A 17,709-nucleotide genomic window follows, 5' to 3' on the forward strand; every position below is an offset into this window, starting at 1 on the left:
ACACCATTACCCACACATCCGTCTCACCGTCGCCCACTCATCTGTAGGACAATCACCCACACATCCGTCGCGCCATCGCCCACACATCTGTAGGACAATCTCCCACACATCCATTGCACCGTCGGCCACACATGAATCCCACCATTACCCACACATCTGTGGCACCATCGCCCTCACATCCGGCGCTCCATCAGACATTACAGCAATTCTATGTTTGCAAAAAATGTCCATCTAAACATGGCTGCCAAAACCACACAAATGCAAAAAAAGGTGGCTGGACACGGCACGCCCAGAAACCCTTATTCACGTACAATTCTGTATTCTCACTGGGTCCCCTGGCGGTAAACCTCGGCGCAGCGCCCATCGCTGAATCAGGCTGTAACTACAGTATACAGATAAGGCATTGATAAGGTGCAATACACACTGGGAACCTGCAGGTGGTGCTGTACATACCTACGTAATACACAGCATTCACAGACATTGTCAGTCATTGCGCAAGATAGATGGCAGTCATTGCCGATTGGGAAATGTGCATTGCTTTTATAGTGCCAGATTCTTTAAGCTTTAAAAGTGATAAAATGGAGAGTGATACACAACCAACGAATCAGCTCCTGTCTGACATTTTTCAAACACAGTCTGTGGCATGGCAGGTAGGAGCTGATTGGCTGGCTGTTTATCACTTTTGAAGTTTAGAGAATCTAGCCCATAATAATTGCTGCCTCTACTAGATTAGACTCTCTGCCCCAGTGAGCTTACAATCTTTAGCTGTACACATTTGCCGATAATTTAACCTCACATTACGCCAGAGCCAGCTATACTGTAGGTAAATCCAGCAGCCACGACTGTAGGCGGAAGGGGTTAATCTCGGGTTACATTATGTTCTTAACCCGGGAGTCTTGTTCCTATAAACTCCTCAGATCTGATCGCCGCCGCCCGTAATGGTCCTGATCTGTCCTTTTTTAGACCTCGCTCTTGTCACAAGTTCTACGGTTTATAAATACTCGTATTTCAGCAGCTCCTCAGATCTGCCACAGTGTGTATATGCAAATAAACACTACCCTCGGAGCGCGTGAGGATACGCCGGAGGCAGCCATTAACTCCTTAGCGTGTCATGGTGGAACGTGTTCCGCACTGCACATCGTCTGGCGGAACTTATAGATTAGAGGGGTAATGAAGGACTTTCATCGTGGCAGACAACAAAACCAAGTATCCAGACCTTTCTCCTGATTATTGGGGTCCGGATACATCAGACTCTGCTCTTACAACGGCCCCGTCTGAAGAGCGGTGTACAACCTATTGGGCTTACAAATGTCTTCCTACATATGTCCCAAAGAGATTCATGTGGTGATTTAGCCAAATATCCACCCTGCGCAGTCATCTTGTCACCATGGCAGCGCAAAATGTACCCTCAGACTTCACACAACACCATACGCGGATATGGTTACAGGCTATCCTCTCCTACAGTCACTAGGAGGAGCGCTGCTACACACAGGATAATGAGGGGGGAATGTCATACACACGGATATGATTACAGGCTATCCTCTCCTATAGTCACTGTGAGGAGCGCTGCTACACACAAGGTAATGAGGGCTAATGTCCTACACACGGATATGATTACAGGCTATTCTCTCCTACAGTCACTATGAGGAGCGCTGCTACACACAAGGTAATGAGGGCTAATGTCCTACACACGGATATGATTACAGGCTATTCTCTCCTACAGTCACTGTGAGGAGCGCTGCTACACACAAGGTAATGAAGGCTAATGCCATACACACAGATATGATTACAATATATCCTCTCCTACAGTCACTATGAGGAGCGCTGCTACACACAAGGTAATGAGGGCTAATGTCATACACAGGGATATGATTACAGACTATCCTCTCCAACAGTCACTATGAGGAGCGCTGCTACATACAAGGTAATGAGGGCTAATGTCATACACACGGATATGATTACAGGCTATCCTCTCCTACAGTCACTATGAGGAGCGCTGCTACACAGAAGGTAATGAGGGCTAATGTCATACACACGGATATGATTACAGGCTATTCTCTCCTACAGTCACTATGAGGAGCGCTGCTACACACAAGGTAATGAGGGCTAATGTCATACACACAGATATGATTACAGGCTATCCTCTCCTACAGTCACTATGAGGAGCGCTGCTACACACAGGATAATGAGGGCTAATGTCATACACATGGATATGATTACAGGCTATCCTCTCCAACAGTCACTATGAGGAGCGCTGCTACATACAAGGTAATGAGGGGGGAATGCCACACACACAGATATGATTACAGGCTATCCTCTCCTACAGTCACTATGAGGAGTGCTGCTACACACAAGGTAATGAGGGCTAATGTCATACACAGGGATATGATTACAGGCTATCCTCTCCTACAGTCACTATGAGGAGCGCTGCTTCACACAGGATAATGAGGGGGAGGGATGCCATACACACAGATATGATTACAATATATCCTCTCCTACAGTCACTATGAGGAGCACTGCTACACACAAGGTAATGAGAGGGGAATACCACACACACAGATATGATTACAGGCTATCCTCTCCTACAGTCACTATGAGGAGCACTGCTACACACAGGATAATTAGGGGGAATGCCATACACAGGGATATGATTTCCTTTCCAGAGTGCAGGTATATGTGACTTGAAAGTCACTTTAATGTCTTTCGATGGTGGGAGGTTCCCCCAGCCCTGTGAATGGATGTTACATTTGCAAACCCCTGCAAGCGAATCGCCCTTGTGGATGGCGGGGTTTGGTGGACTCACAAGGCTGTACATTTACAGCCCTGCAAATCAACTAGAATAACCCCCTTAATCCCAAATGCAAAATCTTTCTCAAATGAGCAAAACCATGCTGCACTGCAGAGGGGCAGATGTAACAGATGCAGAAAGGGTTAGATTTGGGTGGGTTGTATTTTATTTATGCAGGGTAAATACTGGCTGCTTTATTCTTACACTGCAATTTATTTATTTATTAACAGTTTCTTATATAGCGCATACATATTCCGCAGCGCTTTACAGAGTATAGTAGAACACTCACATCAGTCCCTGCCCCAGTGGAGCTTACAATCTATGTTCCCTACCACATGTACACGCGCACACAGACATTCTAGGGTTAATTTGATGGGAGCCAATTAGCCTACCAGTATATTTTTGGATTGTGGGAGAAAACCGGAGTACCCGGAGGAAACCCACGCAAGCATGGGGAGAATAAACAAACTCCACACAGTTAGGGCCATGGTGGGAATCGACCCATGACCTCAGTTCTGTGATTCGTTTGAACACACCTCACCCAAATGTAACTCTCTCTGCACATGTTACATCTGCCCCACCTGCAGTGCAGCATGGGTTGCATGGCGGTTTTATTCTGCGAGCACCACAGACTATAACACATTAATGGCTTGATTCAGAGTTGATCGCAAATGCCAAATCTTTCTCAAATGGGCAAAACCATGCCGCACTGCAGGTTGGCAGATGTAACAGGTGCAGAGAGCGTTAGATTTGGGTGAGGGGTGTTCAAACTGAGATTGCAGTGTAAGAATAAGCAGGCAGCATTTACCCTTCACAAAAACAATATAATTCACTCAAAACTAACGCTCTCTGCACCTGTTACATCTGCCCCATCTGCAGTGCAGCATGGTTTTGCCCATTTGCAAAAGATTTAGCATATGCGATCAACGCTATCACTAGGAGGTAACAGCAAATACAGGAGCATTGCAGGAAACCTCACCAACAGCAAATACAAACCACAGCGCCCGCTGAAAAAAGGCGGGCAGGACATGCTGGGACTTGTTGTTCCACCACAACAAACACACAAACCACAGCTCCTAGGACACTGCCCCACTCACAACAGTCACTTCAAAGCCTCATGTTTGCTAAACCAAAACATATATTTTGGGATCGGTCCAAACATGGAAGCTGCCAGGATTTACTAACGATGATAAGGCACCTGCCCGTCCTATGTCAGTAGGAGAATCTAGATCTATGCCAAGCAGGGGGCAAAGGATGACCAACAAGTGTTAGCTGGATGGGAACATTAATGATATACCTCCTGTTCTCTGTGCTGGGTTCAGTTCTATACAGTCATAAGCACAGCATAACTTCCAGGTGTCGACTTATCAGCACAAATATACATACATGTTACTCTGTGTGCACAGTATGTGCTGGCTAGTTTATACCATGGATCGGCTGCGCTGTGTGTATTACAGACGCTGCAACTATGTGTGTAGGATGTAGTTCTTACCATCTGCCCTTATTATGTGTATACAGTACCACTTCTCTTATTCTGTATGCAATTCTCAGCATCTGCTCTTATTATGTATATTTATAGATAATTGCTATTACTGAGCATTCCCTCAGCAGTCAGGCTCCAGGCCTCGCTCAGAGAATAGGTCTCCCGGGGACCGGATAAAGCACACCCATCGGGAGGTTCAATTGATGCCAGGACCCACCCAGAAGCTGGCGCCACAGGTGCTGACCCCCCTCATTGCCACTAGCAGCCGTCACGGTCATTCAGATTGTGACATGTGCAGGTTGTACGACACTCATGTGCCTAATGCAAGGAAGGAATCCAACGTATGACTTACCCACAGTACTAACCAATACCCAATGTGTTAGGGGGTGCCATATAGCCTCCCGACAGTCTGGTCATTGACATATCCCTCATCTCCTGATGTACTCTGTGCTGCTGGGGACCGTGCTCCTCCCACTATATAACTCTCAGTCTGTGGCTTCCTGCTGCCTCCATTCCCCTCCTCACATCATGTCACTGCCCCTGTCACATGCAGCCCTGTCCTCACTGACACATCACCCGTCTCCTGATATACTCTGTGCTGCTGGGGACCCTGCTCCTCCCACTATATAACTCTCAGTCTGTGGCTACCTGCTGCCCCCATTCCCCTCCTCACACCATGTCACTGCTCCTGTCACATGCAGTCCTGTCCTCACTGACACATCACTCATCTCCTAATATACTCTGTGCTGCTGGGGACCCTGCTCCTCCCACTATATACCTCTCAGTCTGTGGCTTCCTGCTGCCTCCATTCCCCTCCTCACATCATGTCACTGCCTCTGTCACATGCAGCCCTGTACTCACTGACACATCACTCATCTCCTGATATATTCTGTGCTGCTGGAGACCCTGCTCCTCCCACTATATAACTCTCAGTCTGTGGCTTCCTGCTGCCTCCATTCCCCTCCTCACATAATGTCACTGCCCCTGTCACATGCAGCCCAGGCCTCACTAAAAAAAAAAAAATCACTCCCCTCCTGATATACTCTGTGCTGCTGGGGACCCTTCTCCTCCCACTATATAACTCTCAGGCCCTTATTCTAATTCGGACGGTACGGCCCGCGTGCGGCCGTACCGCCGATGTTTTTATTCTGCACATGCGCAGAGGTCAATCTGCGCATGTGCAGCCCCCTTCGCCGCAGACGTATTTCGTCCGCCGCAAAGGGGGCGTATAGGGGCGTGAGGGGCTTCATACCCTCATTTCCCTATGTGTACGCCCCGCGTTTCATGGGCGTTCCCATGCAAACGCGGGGCGTATGCATGGTAATGAGGGTATGACGCCGGATGTCAGCTCTCAGCCCCCATACAAGCTAGCACACGGACGATTGTCCGTGTGGTCTCAGCTTGCGGGAGCTGCTGGGGCGTGCGGACCTGCCTTCGATGGTCGACGACCATCGAATGCAGGGGGCAGCTCCCACCATGGTGGAGGCGTACGCCTCCACCATTTTTATGCGGATCGCCAGCCGTCCGTGTACGGACGGCCGTGGCGATCCGTCTCGTGGGCGGGGATTGGTTTGTGCGGCCAGAGCACCGTGTGCGGCTCTGGCCGCACCAACCAGAATAAGGGCCTCAGTCTGTGGCTTCCTGGTGCCTCCATTCCCCTCCCCATATCATGTCACTGCTTCATTCACATGCAGCCCTATCCTCACTGACACTCATCTCCTGAAATCCTCTGTGCTGCTGGGACCTGCTGAAAAGTGATCACACAAATACAGGAGAGGGGAAAGAGGAGGTGGGTACCTGTGTAACCGCCGGTGGATTTGATGTACATCTGTCCATAGTGGTCCTCCACCATAGTGTCGTAGGCCTCATCATCCTCCTCATCTTCCTCATTGTGGTAGGACGTGGGGCTGTCAGTGGTGGGTATACTGCTGGCGCCAGGGCTTGTGCGCTCTCCTTGTGAATAGGGCACTTGCTGTACGTTGGGGAACAGCGCCGCTAGGCTAGACATGCCGTAGTAAGAGACTCTGGGAAGTTTTGGCGTAGCAGCGATAGAAGCGGCACCACTGGCATTGTCTCTGTTCTGTGCATCCATCGACCTCTTGCCTGGCAGATTGGGCACCGCAATGGGCTGTACCTCCAGACTTTCGTTCTTCACTCGGGTTAACAGTGGGATGGGCATGGAAGGGGACATGACGTACGGCGCCACGGCGGCCTGCGCCTGGTTGCAAGGGCTTTGCGGCTCCGAACCAGTCTCCTCGATCATAGTAGTCTGAGAGTCACAATGGGGCGAGCTCACTTTGAACATTAAGTCCGTACCTCGCTCAACGATGTGCTGGATCTGAAGGAAGCCCGCCGTATACATCACCACTAGCTGCTCGCTGGCCGCCATCGTCAGCTTTCCAGTGTAGCAAAATGAAAGGATCTGCTGGAAACACGCCGGGGGGACCGTGGCCGGCAACTCAAACGCGCTCTTGCTGTTCCCGCTGAACAAGTCTCGGAAGTACAGGCTGCTCGCCGCCAGCACCGCGCGGTGCGCCTTGAATGACTGGCCTTTCACCACTATGGAGACATCGCAGTAGAGTCCCATCAGCCTTTGCTCATTGAGGCAGCCCAAGACGGTATTCCCAAAGTTGGGAATCTCGATGTGTAACATCTGTGACATGGCTAACGCTTAATATAGATTCTTCAGACATTCACTAGAATCGTGTCCGGGATGGCTCACATCTGGGGGGAGAGCAAAACACTAATAAATAATTCTACTCATTATCAAAACATCATATTAAGTACAATACAGAGAAGACAGCACTAAATGAGGGACAGGACAGAATGAGAGGACAGTACGGAGAAGACAGCACGGAACGAGGGACAGGACAGATAAAGAGGACAGTACGGAGAAGACAGCACTAAATGAGGGACAGGACAGAATGAGAGGACATTACGGAGAAGACAGCACGTAACGAGGGACAGGACAGAATGAGAGGACAGTACAGAGATGACAGCATGGAACGAGGGACAGGACAGAATGAGAGGACAGTACAGAGATGACAGCATGGAACGAGGGACAGTATAGAGAAGACAGCATGGAATGGAATGAGGGACTGGACAGAATGAGAGGACAGTACAGAGTAGACTGCACAGAATGATGGACAGGACAGAGAAGACAGCATAGAACCAGGACAAAATGCACGGAACAAGGGACAGGACAGAATGAGAGGAAAGGATAGAGAAGACAAGACAGAACGAGGGACAGGTCATACTGAGAGGACAGTACAGAGAAGACTGCACAGAATGAAGGACAGGACCGAATGAGAGGACAGTACTGTATAGATAAGACAGCATGGAACAAAGGACAGGACAGAATGAGAGACCAGGACAGAGAAGACAGCGCAGAATGAGGGACAGGACAAAAAAGACAGCACAGAACCAGGGACAGGACAGAATGAGGGACAGGACAGAGAAGACAGCATGGAATAAGGGACAGGACAGAATGAGAGGACAGTACAGAGAAGACTGCATGGAACGAGGGACAGGACATAATGAGAGGACAGTACAATAAAGAGAAGACAAGAAGGATTGAGAGACAGGACAGACTTAGAATACAGTACAGAGAAGACAGCACTGAACAAGGGACATGACAGAATGAGAGGACAGTACAGAGATGACAGCATGGAACGAGGGACAGGACAGTACAGAGAAGACAGCATGGAATGGAATGAGGGACTGGACAGAATGAGAGGACAGTACAGAGTAGACTGCACAGAATGAGGGACAGGACAGAGAAGACAGCACAGAACCAGGACAAAATGAGGGACAGGACAGAGAAGACAGCACGGAACAAGGGACAGGACAGAATGAGAGGAAAGGACATACTGAGAGGACAGTACAGAGAAGACTGCACAGAATGAAGGACAGGACCGAATGAGAGGACAGTACTGTATAGATAAGACAGCATGGAACAAAGGACAGGACAGAATGAGAGACCAGGACAGAGAAGACAGCGCAGAATGAGGGACAGGACAAAAAAGACAGCACAGAACCAGGGACAGGACAGAATGAGGGACAGGACAGAGAAGACAGCATGGAATAAGGGACAGGACAGAATGAGAGGACAGTACAGAGAAGACTGCATGGAACGAGGGACAGGACATAATGAGAGGACAGTACAATAAAGAGAAGACAAGAAGGATTGAGAGACAGGACAGACTTAGAATACAGTACAGAGAAGACAGCACTGAACAAGGGACAGGACAGTATGAGAGGACAGTACAATAAAGAGAAGACAAGAAGGATTGAGAGACAGGACAGACTTAGAATACAGTACAGAGAAGACAGCACTGAACAAGGGACATGACAGAACGAGGGGACAGTACAGAGAAGGCTGCCCAGAATGAGGGACAGGACAGAGAAGACAGCACAGAACCAGAGACAGGACAGAATAAGAGGACAGTACAGAGAATACAGCATGGAATAAGGGACAGGACAGAATGAGAGGACAGTACAGAGAAGACAGCACAGAACGAGACGGGACTGAATGAGAGGACAGTACAGAGAATAAAGCATGGAACAAGGGACAGAACAGAATGAGAGGACAGTACAGAGAAGACAGCACGGAATGAGGGACAGGACAGAGAAGACAGCACATAACAAAGGACAGGACAGAATGAGAGGACAGTACAGAGAAGACAGCACAGAACAAGAGACAGGACAGAATGAGAGGACAGTACAGAGAAGACAGCACAGAATGAGACGGGACTGAATTAGAGGATAGCACAGTACAGAGAAGACAGCATGGAACAAGGGACAGTACAGAATGAGAGAACAGTTCAGTGAAGACAGAAAAGAACGAGCGACAGGACAGAATGAGAGAACAGTACAGAGAAGACAGCAAGGAATGAGGGACAGGACAGAATTAGAAGACAGTACAGAGAAGACAGCAGGGAACAAGGGACAGGACAGTATGAGAGGACAATACAGAGAAGACAGCACACAATGAGATACAGGACAGAATGATAGGACATTACAGAGAAGACAGCACAGAACGAAGGACAGGACAAAATGAGAGGACAGCACAGAGAAGACAGCACGGAATGAGGGACAGGACAGAGAAGACAGCACAGAATGAGGGACAGGACAGACAGACAGCACGGAATGAGGGACAGGACAGACAGACAGCACGGAATGAGGGACAGGACAGAATGAGAGGACAGTACAGAGAAGACAGCATGGAATGAGGGACAGGACAGAGAAGACAGCACAGAACCAGGGACAAGACAAAATCACAGAGAAGACAGCACGGAACAAAGGACAGAATGAGAGGAAAGGACAGAGAATACAGCACGGAATGAGGGACAGGACAGAGAAGACAGCACAGAATGAGGGACAGGACAGACAGACAGCACGGAATGAGGGACAGGACAGAATGAGAGGACAGTACAGAGAAGACAGCACGGAATGAGGGACAGGACAGAGAAGACAGCACAGAATGAGGGACAGGACAGACGGACAGCACGGAATGAGGGACAGGACAGAGAAGACAGCACAGAACCAGGGACAAGACAAAATGACAGAGAAGACAGCACGGAACAAAGGACAGGACAGAATGAGAGGAAAGGACAGAGAATACAGCACGGAATGAGGGACAAGACAGAAAGAGAGGACAGTACAGTACAGAGAAGGCAGCAAGGAAAGAGGGACAGGACAGAATTAGAAGACAGTACAGATAAGACAGCACGGAACAAAGGACAGGACAGAGAAGACAGCATGTAACAAGGAACAGGACAGAATGAGAGGACAGTATAGAGAAGACAGCATGGAATGAGGAACAGGACATAATGAGAGGATGCTGACATCATACCCCCACCCCTAGTGGGCATAAGCACGACTGTGTTTTGGCGGGCACTCCCAGCGGTTCATTGAGCGGGACGCTGCTTTTGCGGGCATGCCCGTGAAATGCTACCCCGACGCGCCCACCCTCAGGCTGTGAGCACACTACAGAGAACACCTCGCACAATTCGCATGCGCAGTCAACACACCATGGGATATCCGAGGAACGCACGAGAACCGTGGATGTGGAAATCCTCAGTAGGAGAGAGCCTATTGCCAGCCTCGTACTAGACGTACGGGCGGCAGAGCAGATGGAGGATTATTATGTGTGCTGGCACTGAGCTCAGCCGGATACCCAAGTTCACAGGAACAGGCTGGAAATGGCTCTGCCTCGTTATCGCGCCTCACACATGCAATATGTTGTGGCTCTGCAGCTTATGTTCACACTCATGGACTCAGCACTGACTCATCGCTGCTCGCCGGCGGGGACTGAGAGAGAGCGTGGTGGGGAGCGACATGACAGGGCACCACGCGGGCATTCCTCGCCTGCTCTCCATCCTCAGGGCATCACTCTTCCCACCACAGAAGGAGTCCAACATCCAGGGACATACTACACATGTCTACATACCTGTACCACATCATATACACCTCCACGTACCTGTACTGCATCCTATACACCTCCACGTACCTGTACCACATCATATACACCTCCACTTACCTGTACCGCATCCTATACACCTCCACATACCTGTACCACATCATATACACCGCCACGTACCTGTACTGCATCCTATACACCTCCACGTACCTGTACCACATCATATACACCTCCACTTACCTGTACCGCATCCTATACACCTCCACATACCTGTACCACATCATATACACCGCCACGTTCCTGTACCACATCATATACACCGCCACGTTCCTGTACCACATCATATACACCTCCACATACCTGTATCAAATCATATACACCTCCACATACCTGTACCACATCATACTCACCTCCACGTACCTGTATCAAATCATATACACCGCCACGTACCTGTACCACATCATACTCACCTCCACATACCTGAACTGCATCCTATACACCTCCAAGTACCTGTACCACATCATATACACTGCCACGTACCTGTACCACATCATATACACCGACACGTTCCTGTACCACATCATACTCACCGACAGGTTCCTGTACCACATCATATACACCGCCACATACTTGTATCAAATCATATACACCGCCACGTACCTGTACCACATCATATACACCACCACATACCTGTACCACATCATATACACCGCCACATACTTGTATCAAATCATATACACCACCACGTACCTGTACCACATCATATACACCTCCACATACCTGTACCACATCATATACACCTCCATATACCTGTACCACATCATATACACCGCCACGTACCTGTACCACATCATATACACCATCACATACCTTTACCACATCATATACACCTCCACATACCTGTACCACATCATATACACCTCCACATACCTGTACCACATTATATACACCACCACGTACCTGTACCACATCATATACACCTCCACGTACCTGTACCACATCATACTCACCGACAAGTTCCTGTACCACATCATATACACCTCCACATACCTGTATCAAATCATATACACCACCACGTACCTGTACCACATCATACTCACCTCCACGTACCTGTACTGCATCCTATACACCTCCACGTACCTGTACCACATCATATACACCGCCACGTACCTGTACCACATCATATACACCGCCACATACCTGTACCACATCATATACACCTCCATATACCTGTACTGCATCCTATACACCTCCAAGTACCTGTACCACATCATATTCACCTCCACATACCTGTACCACATCATATACACCGCCTGTACCACATCATATTCACCTCCACGTACCTGTACCACATCATATACACCGCCATGTACCTGTACCAAATCATATACACCGCCACGTACCTGTACCACATCATATACACCACCACGTACCTGTACCACATCATATACACCACCACGTACCTGTACTGCATCATATACACCGCCACGTACCTGTACCACATCATATACACCGCCATATACCTGTACCACATCATATACACCTCCACGTACCTGTACCACATCATACTCACCTCCACGTACCTGTACCACATCATACTCACCTCCACGTACCTGTACCACATCATATTCACCTCCACGTACCTGTACCACATCATACTCACCGTCAGGCTCCTGTACCACATCATATACACCGCCACGTTCCTGTACCACATCATATACACCGCCACGTTCCTGTACCACATCATATACACCGCCACATACCTGTACCACATCATATACACCGCCACATACCTGTACCACATCATATAACCACCATGTTCCTGTACCACATCATATACACCGCCACGTTCCTGTCCACATCATATACACCGCCACATACCTGTACCACATCATATACACCGCCACGTTCCTGTACCACATCATATACACCGCCACTTTCCTGTACCACATCAAATACACCTCCACGTACCTGTACCACATCATACTCACCGTCAGGTTCCTGTACCACATCATATACACCTCCACATACCTGTAGCAAATCATATACACCGAGACGTGCCTGTACCAAATCATATACACCGCCACGTACCTGTACCACATCATATTCACCTCCACGAACCTGTACCACATCATATACACCGTCACATTCCTGTACCACATCATATACACCTCCACATAACTGTACCACATCATACTCACCTCCACATACCTGTACCGCATCATATACACCTCCACGTACCTGTACCACATCATATTCACGTCCACACACCTGTACCAAATCATATACACCGCCACAAACCTGTACCACATCATATACACCGCCACGTACCTGTACCACATCATATACAGCGCCACATACCTGTACCACATCATACTCACCGCCACGTACCTGTACTGCATCAAATTCACCTCCACGTACCTGTACTACATCATACACACCTCCACCTACCTGTATTACATCATATACACCTCCACGTACCTGTACACATCATATACACCACCATGTACCTGTACCACATCATATAAACCTCCATGTACCTGTACTACATCATACACACCTCCACATACCTTTACTACATCATACACACCTCCACGTACCTGTACTACATCATATACACCTCCACGTACCTGTACTAACTTATACACACCTTCAGGTACCTGTACTACGTCATATACACCGCCACGTACCTGTACCACATCATACACACCTCCACATACCTTTACTATATCATACACACCTCCACATACCTGTACTACATCATATACACCTCCACGTACCTGTACTAACTTATACACACCTTCAGGTACCTGTACTACGTCATATACACCCCCATGTACATGTACTACATAATACACACCTCCACATACCTGTAAAACATCATACTCACCTCCACTCCATGTACCTGTACTACATCATACACACCTCCACGTACCTGTACTACATCATATACACCTCCACGTACCTGTACATCATCTACACCTCCATGTACCCGTACAACATCAAACACACCTCCACATACCTGTACCACATCATATACACCGCCACGTACCTGTACCACATCATATACAGCGCCACATACCTGTACCACATCATACTCACCGCCACGTACCTGTACTGCATCAAATTCACCTCCACGTACCTGTACTACATCATACACACCTCCACCTACCTGTATTACATCATACACATCTCCACGTACCTGTACACATCATATACACCTCCACGTACCTGTACACATCATATACACCACCATGTACCTGTACCACATCATATAAACCTCCATGTACCTGTACTACATCATACACACCTCCACATACCTTTACTACATCATACACACCTCCACGTACCTGTACTACATCATATACACCTCCACGTACCTGTACTAACTTATACACACCTTCAGGTACCTGTACTACGTCATATACACCGCCACGTACCTGTACCACATCATACACACCTCCACGTACCTGTACTACATCATACACACCTCCACATACCTTTACTATATCATACACACCTCCACATACCTGTACTACATCATATACACCTCCACGTACCTGTACTAACTTATACACACCTTCAGGTACCTGTACTACGTCATATACACCCCCATGTACATGTACTACATAATACACACCTCCACATACCTGTAAAACATCAAACTCACCTCCACTCCATGTACCTGTACTACATCATACACACCTCCACGTACCTGTACTACATCATATACACCTCCAGTACCTTTACTACATCATATACACCTCCACGTACCTGTACATCATCTACACCTCCATGTACCTGTACAACATCAAACACGCCTCCACATACCTGTACTACATCATATACACCTCCATATACCTGTACAACATCAAACATACCTCCACGTACCTGTACTACATCATATACACCTCCAAATACCTGTACTACATTATTTATACCTTTACACACCTGTACTACAGTACCCCTTACACCTCTACATACCTGTCCAATATAATTTACACCTCCACTTACCTGTCCCACATCATTTACAGCTTTACACACCTCTCATACATAATTTACACCTCTCCATTCCTGTGCCACATTGCTTGCACCTCTACACACCTGTCCCACATCAGCTACACCTCTACACACCTGTCCCACATTACTTACACCTCTACACACCTGTCCTACATCATTTACACCTCTATATACCTGTCCTACATCATTTACACCTCTACATACCTGTCCCACATCACTTACACCTCTATACACCTATCCCACATCACTTACACCTCTACACACCTGTCCTGCATCACTTACACCTCTACACACCTGTCCCACATCACTTACACCTCTACATACCTGTCCTGTATCCCTTACACCTCTACACACCTGTCCTTCATCATTACACCTCTACCTACCTGTCCCACATCATTTACACCTCTACAAACCTGTCCCACGTCATTTACACCACTACACACCTGTCCCACATCATTTACATCTCTACACACCTGTCCCACAACATTTACACCTCTACACACCTGTCCCACATCATTTACACCTCTACAAACCTGTCCTACATCATTACACCTCTACCTACCTGTCCCACATCATTTACACATCTACCTACCTGTCCCACATCATTTACACCTCTACCTACCTGTCCCACATAATTTACACCTCTACACACCTGTCCTACATCATTTACACCTCTACACACCTGTCCTACATCATATACACTACTACACTCCTGTCCTACATCATTACACCACTACACACCTGTCCCACATCATATACACCACTACACACCTGTCCCACATCATATACACTTCTACACACCGGTCCCACATCATTTACACCTCTACACACCTGTCCTGCATAATTTACACCTCTACATACCTGTCTCACATTACTTACACCTCTACCTACCTGTCCCACATCACTTACACCTCTACACACCTGTCCTGCATCACTTACACCTCTACATACCTGCCTCACATTACTTACACCTCTACACACCTGTCCCAGATCATGTACCACATTACTGAGCTTTATAGAGAAACTCACCTGAAATCTGACTATTCATTAGAGTTCAGCACCGTGTACCACCAATTCTACATTAATAAAGATTATTATTATATTTTACCCTGCTCAGGGGGGTACGCACAAAAAGTGATTATCCCCTGATAAAGCAATGGGGCATTGGAGTGGGATTATATTGGGCGTTGGATTTGGATTACGGGTGTAATATACAGTGCAAGTCCGCTGTGAGAACCGCTTACAGGACACCACTTCGCTGTATTGGCGTCGCTTTGTAAATACAATGCTGTATAAATACGTTTCGCAAGACGGGCTGTGTACTGACTCAGATGGAGCAGAGTTTATTGTAGTAATTACCCTGCTACTTTGTGAGGTTTGTCCGATTAGATTAGTGATATTTATGTATCAACGCGCCAACGTTACAGCGATATTGCACAGTATACATCACTAGCATTCGTTGTGTACCCGAGGACAAGCTATTGTTCTCTGTTATCAGTTATTTCTAACTAGATACATAAAGATACAAACACATATATATATATGTATTTGTGTATAAATGCAGAGCCTTCATTTCTGAGCCATTATCGGTGACTGAGGAAGATGCCCCCATGTACCTGCGTCACCTCTGGGGACCTCTGCTATGATGACCTCTCTGTGGGCAGTTACACCTGTGAGACGCCCCCGGGCCAGGTGTATACAACCCGGGGAAATCTGAGCATTGTGCACATCAAAGGGAATTTCGGGAACAAAATAAAAGGTTTACCCTAAGGGCGCTTATCTTCCAATCTCATGAGCGGTGTCTTATATGATGCGTAAAACCCTTTATGACTCGCTGGCATGCCCGTAAACACTTTCATGAGGTGTAAACTTGTGATTTATAGAGCGGGCGGCCCCGGCGGGAGAGACAGGATCCCGCACGCTGGGAAGCTATCGAGGTACAAGGGGTTAATGATTAGCTCCGGACAATGGAGATGTGACACAAGAGTTCTCACGCTGCCTTACTTACATGTCACGGATTATCGCCGCCAGTCCCCCTCCCATCCGGGAACCTCCGACAACACCACGTCGGCTGCGAGCACCCGGGATGTAAACACGTCCGGTCTTAGCTGGCGGAGAGATGCCAGGACAAGGGGGGGTGAGGGGCAATGCCATCAGCCAACCCCTGCTCCCTGCTGAGTCTGGCGATTTATGCGGCACCGCTGCTGTGGGAATGATCTGAGTGGGCATTACAGAGCGTGCTGCAGTGCCAACATACCCGGCGGGGAGGGTGGAGGCTGAACCTCGGCACTTCCATGGGGGAGACTCCTATGACCTCCGCTCCACGGAAGATTTACAGAGAAACACCAGAGGAGAGTGTTACAGAAGTGCGAGGACGCTGCTTGTAGTCAGACATGAGCCCATTAGTGAGCCCCCCCTCTGCTGCCCGCCCCACACTGTCTGGGTCTGAGGCTACGCAGCTTCTCATGGAATATCCTACACTGACTGTGCTACTGCAGGTAATGCCCCACAGCTGGCAGTGCCAGGGCAACAGACCGAGTATCTGCTGGTCTCTGCTGTGCCAGGGCAATAGCCTGGGGATCTGCCAGTCTCTGCTGTGTCAGGGCAATAGCCCGACCTCTGCCAGTCTCTGCTGTGCCAGGGCAATAGCCCAAGTATCTGCCAATCACTGCTGTGCCAGGGCAATAGCCTAACCTCTGCCAGTCTCTACCAGAGCAATAGCCAGAGTATCTGCTAGCCTCTGCTGTGCCAGGGCAATAGTTTGTGGATGTGCCAGTCTCTGCTGTGCCAGGGCAATAGTTTGAGGATGTGCCAGTCTCTGCTGTGCCAGGGCAATAGCCCGAGGATCTAGGAATAGCCCAACCACTTCAGTTGGGGGATCTGCCAGTCTCTGCTGTGCCAGGGCAATAGCTCGACCACTCCAGCCAGAGGATATGCCAGTCTCTGCAGTGCCAGGGCAATAGCCCAACTTCTGCCAGTCTCTGCTGTATTACAGGG

At 48.4% G+C, this 17,709-nt stretch overlaps 1 protein-coding gene across 5 annotated transcripts in view; it reads right to left on the bottom strand.

The window, feature by feature from the left end:
* NACC2 (NACC family member 2) overlaps positions 1 to 17,709 on the bottom strand; it is a 108,053-nt gene that overhangs the window by 19,954 nt on the left and 70,390 nt on the right. For 4 of the 5 annotated variants that reach the window (XM_083161121.1, XM_083161125.1, XM_083161123.1 and 1 more), the window contains one exon: positions 6,069 to 6,995. In XM_083161121.1, the coding sequence (XP_083017247.1) occupies positions 6,069 to 6,933 (865 nt within the window). In that variant the 5' untranslated portion in view covers positions 6,934 to 6,995. Of the gene's footprint in view, positions 1 to 6,068; positions 6,996 to 16,720; positions 17,101 to 17,709 lie in introns of those variants that run through there. The other variant, XM_083161124.1, reaches the window with a different exon arrangement.

This window comes from Crinia signifera, chromosome 9 (genome assembly GCF_055691185.1).
Source record: "Crinia signifera chromosome 9, ASM5569118v1, whole genome shotgun sequence".
Taxonomy (NCBI): Eukaryota; Metazoa; Chordata; class Amphibia; order Anura; family Myobatrachidae; genus Crinia; species Crinia signifera.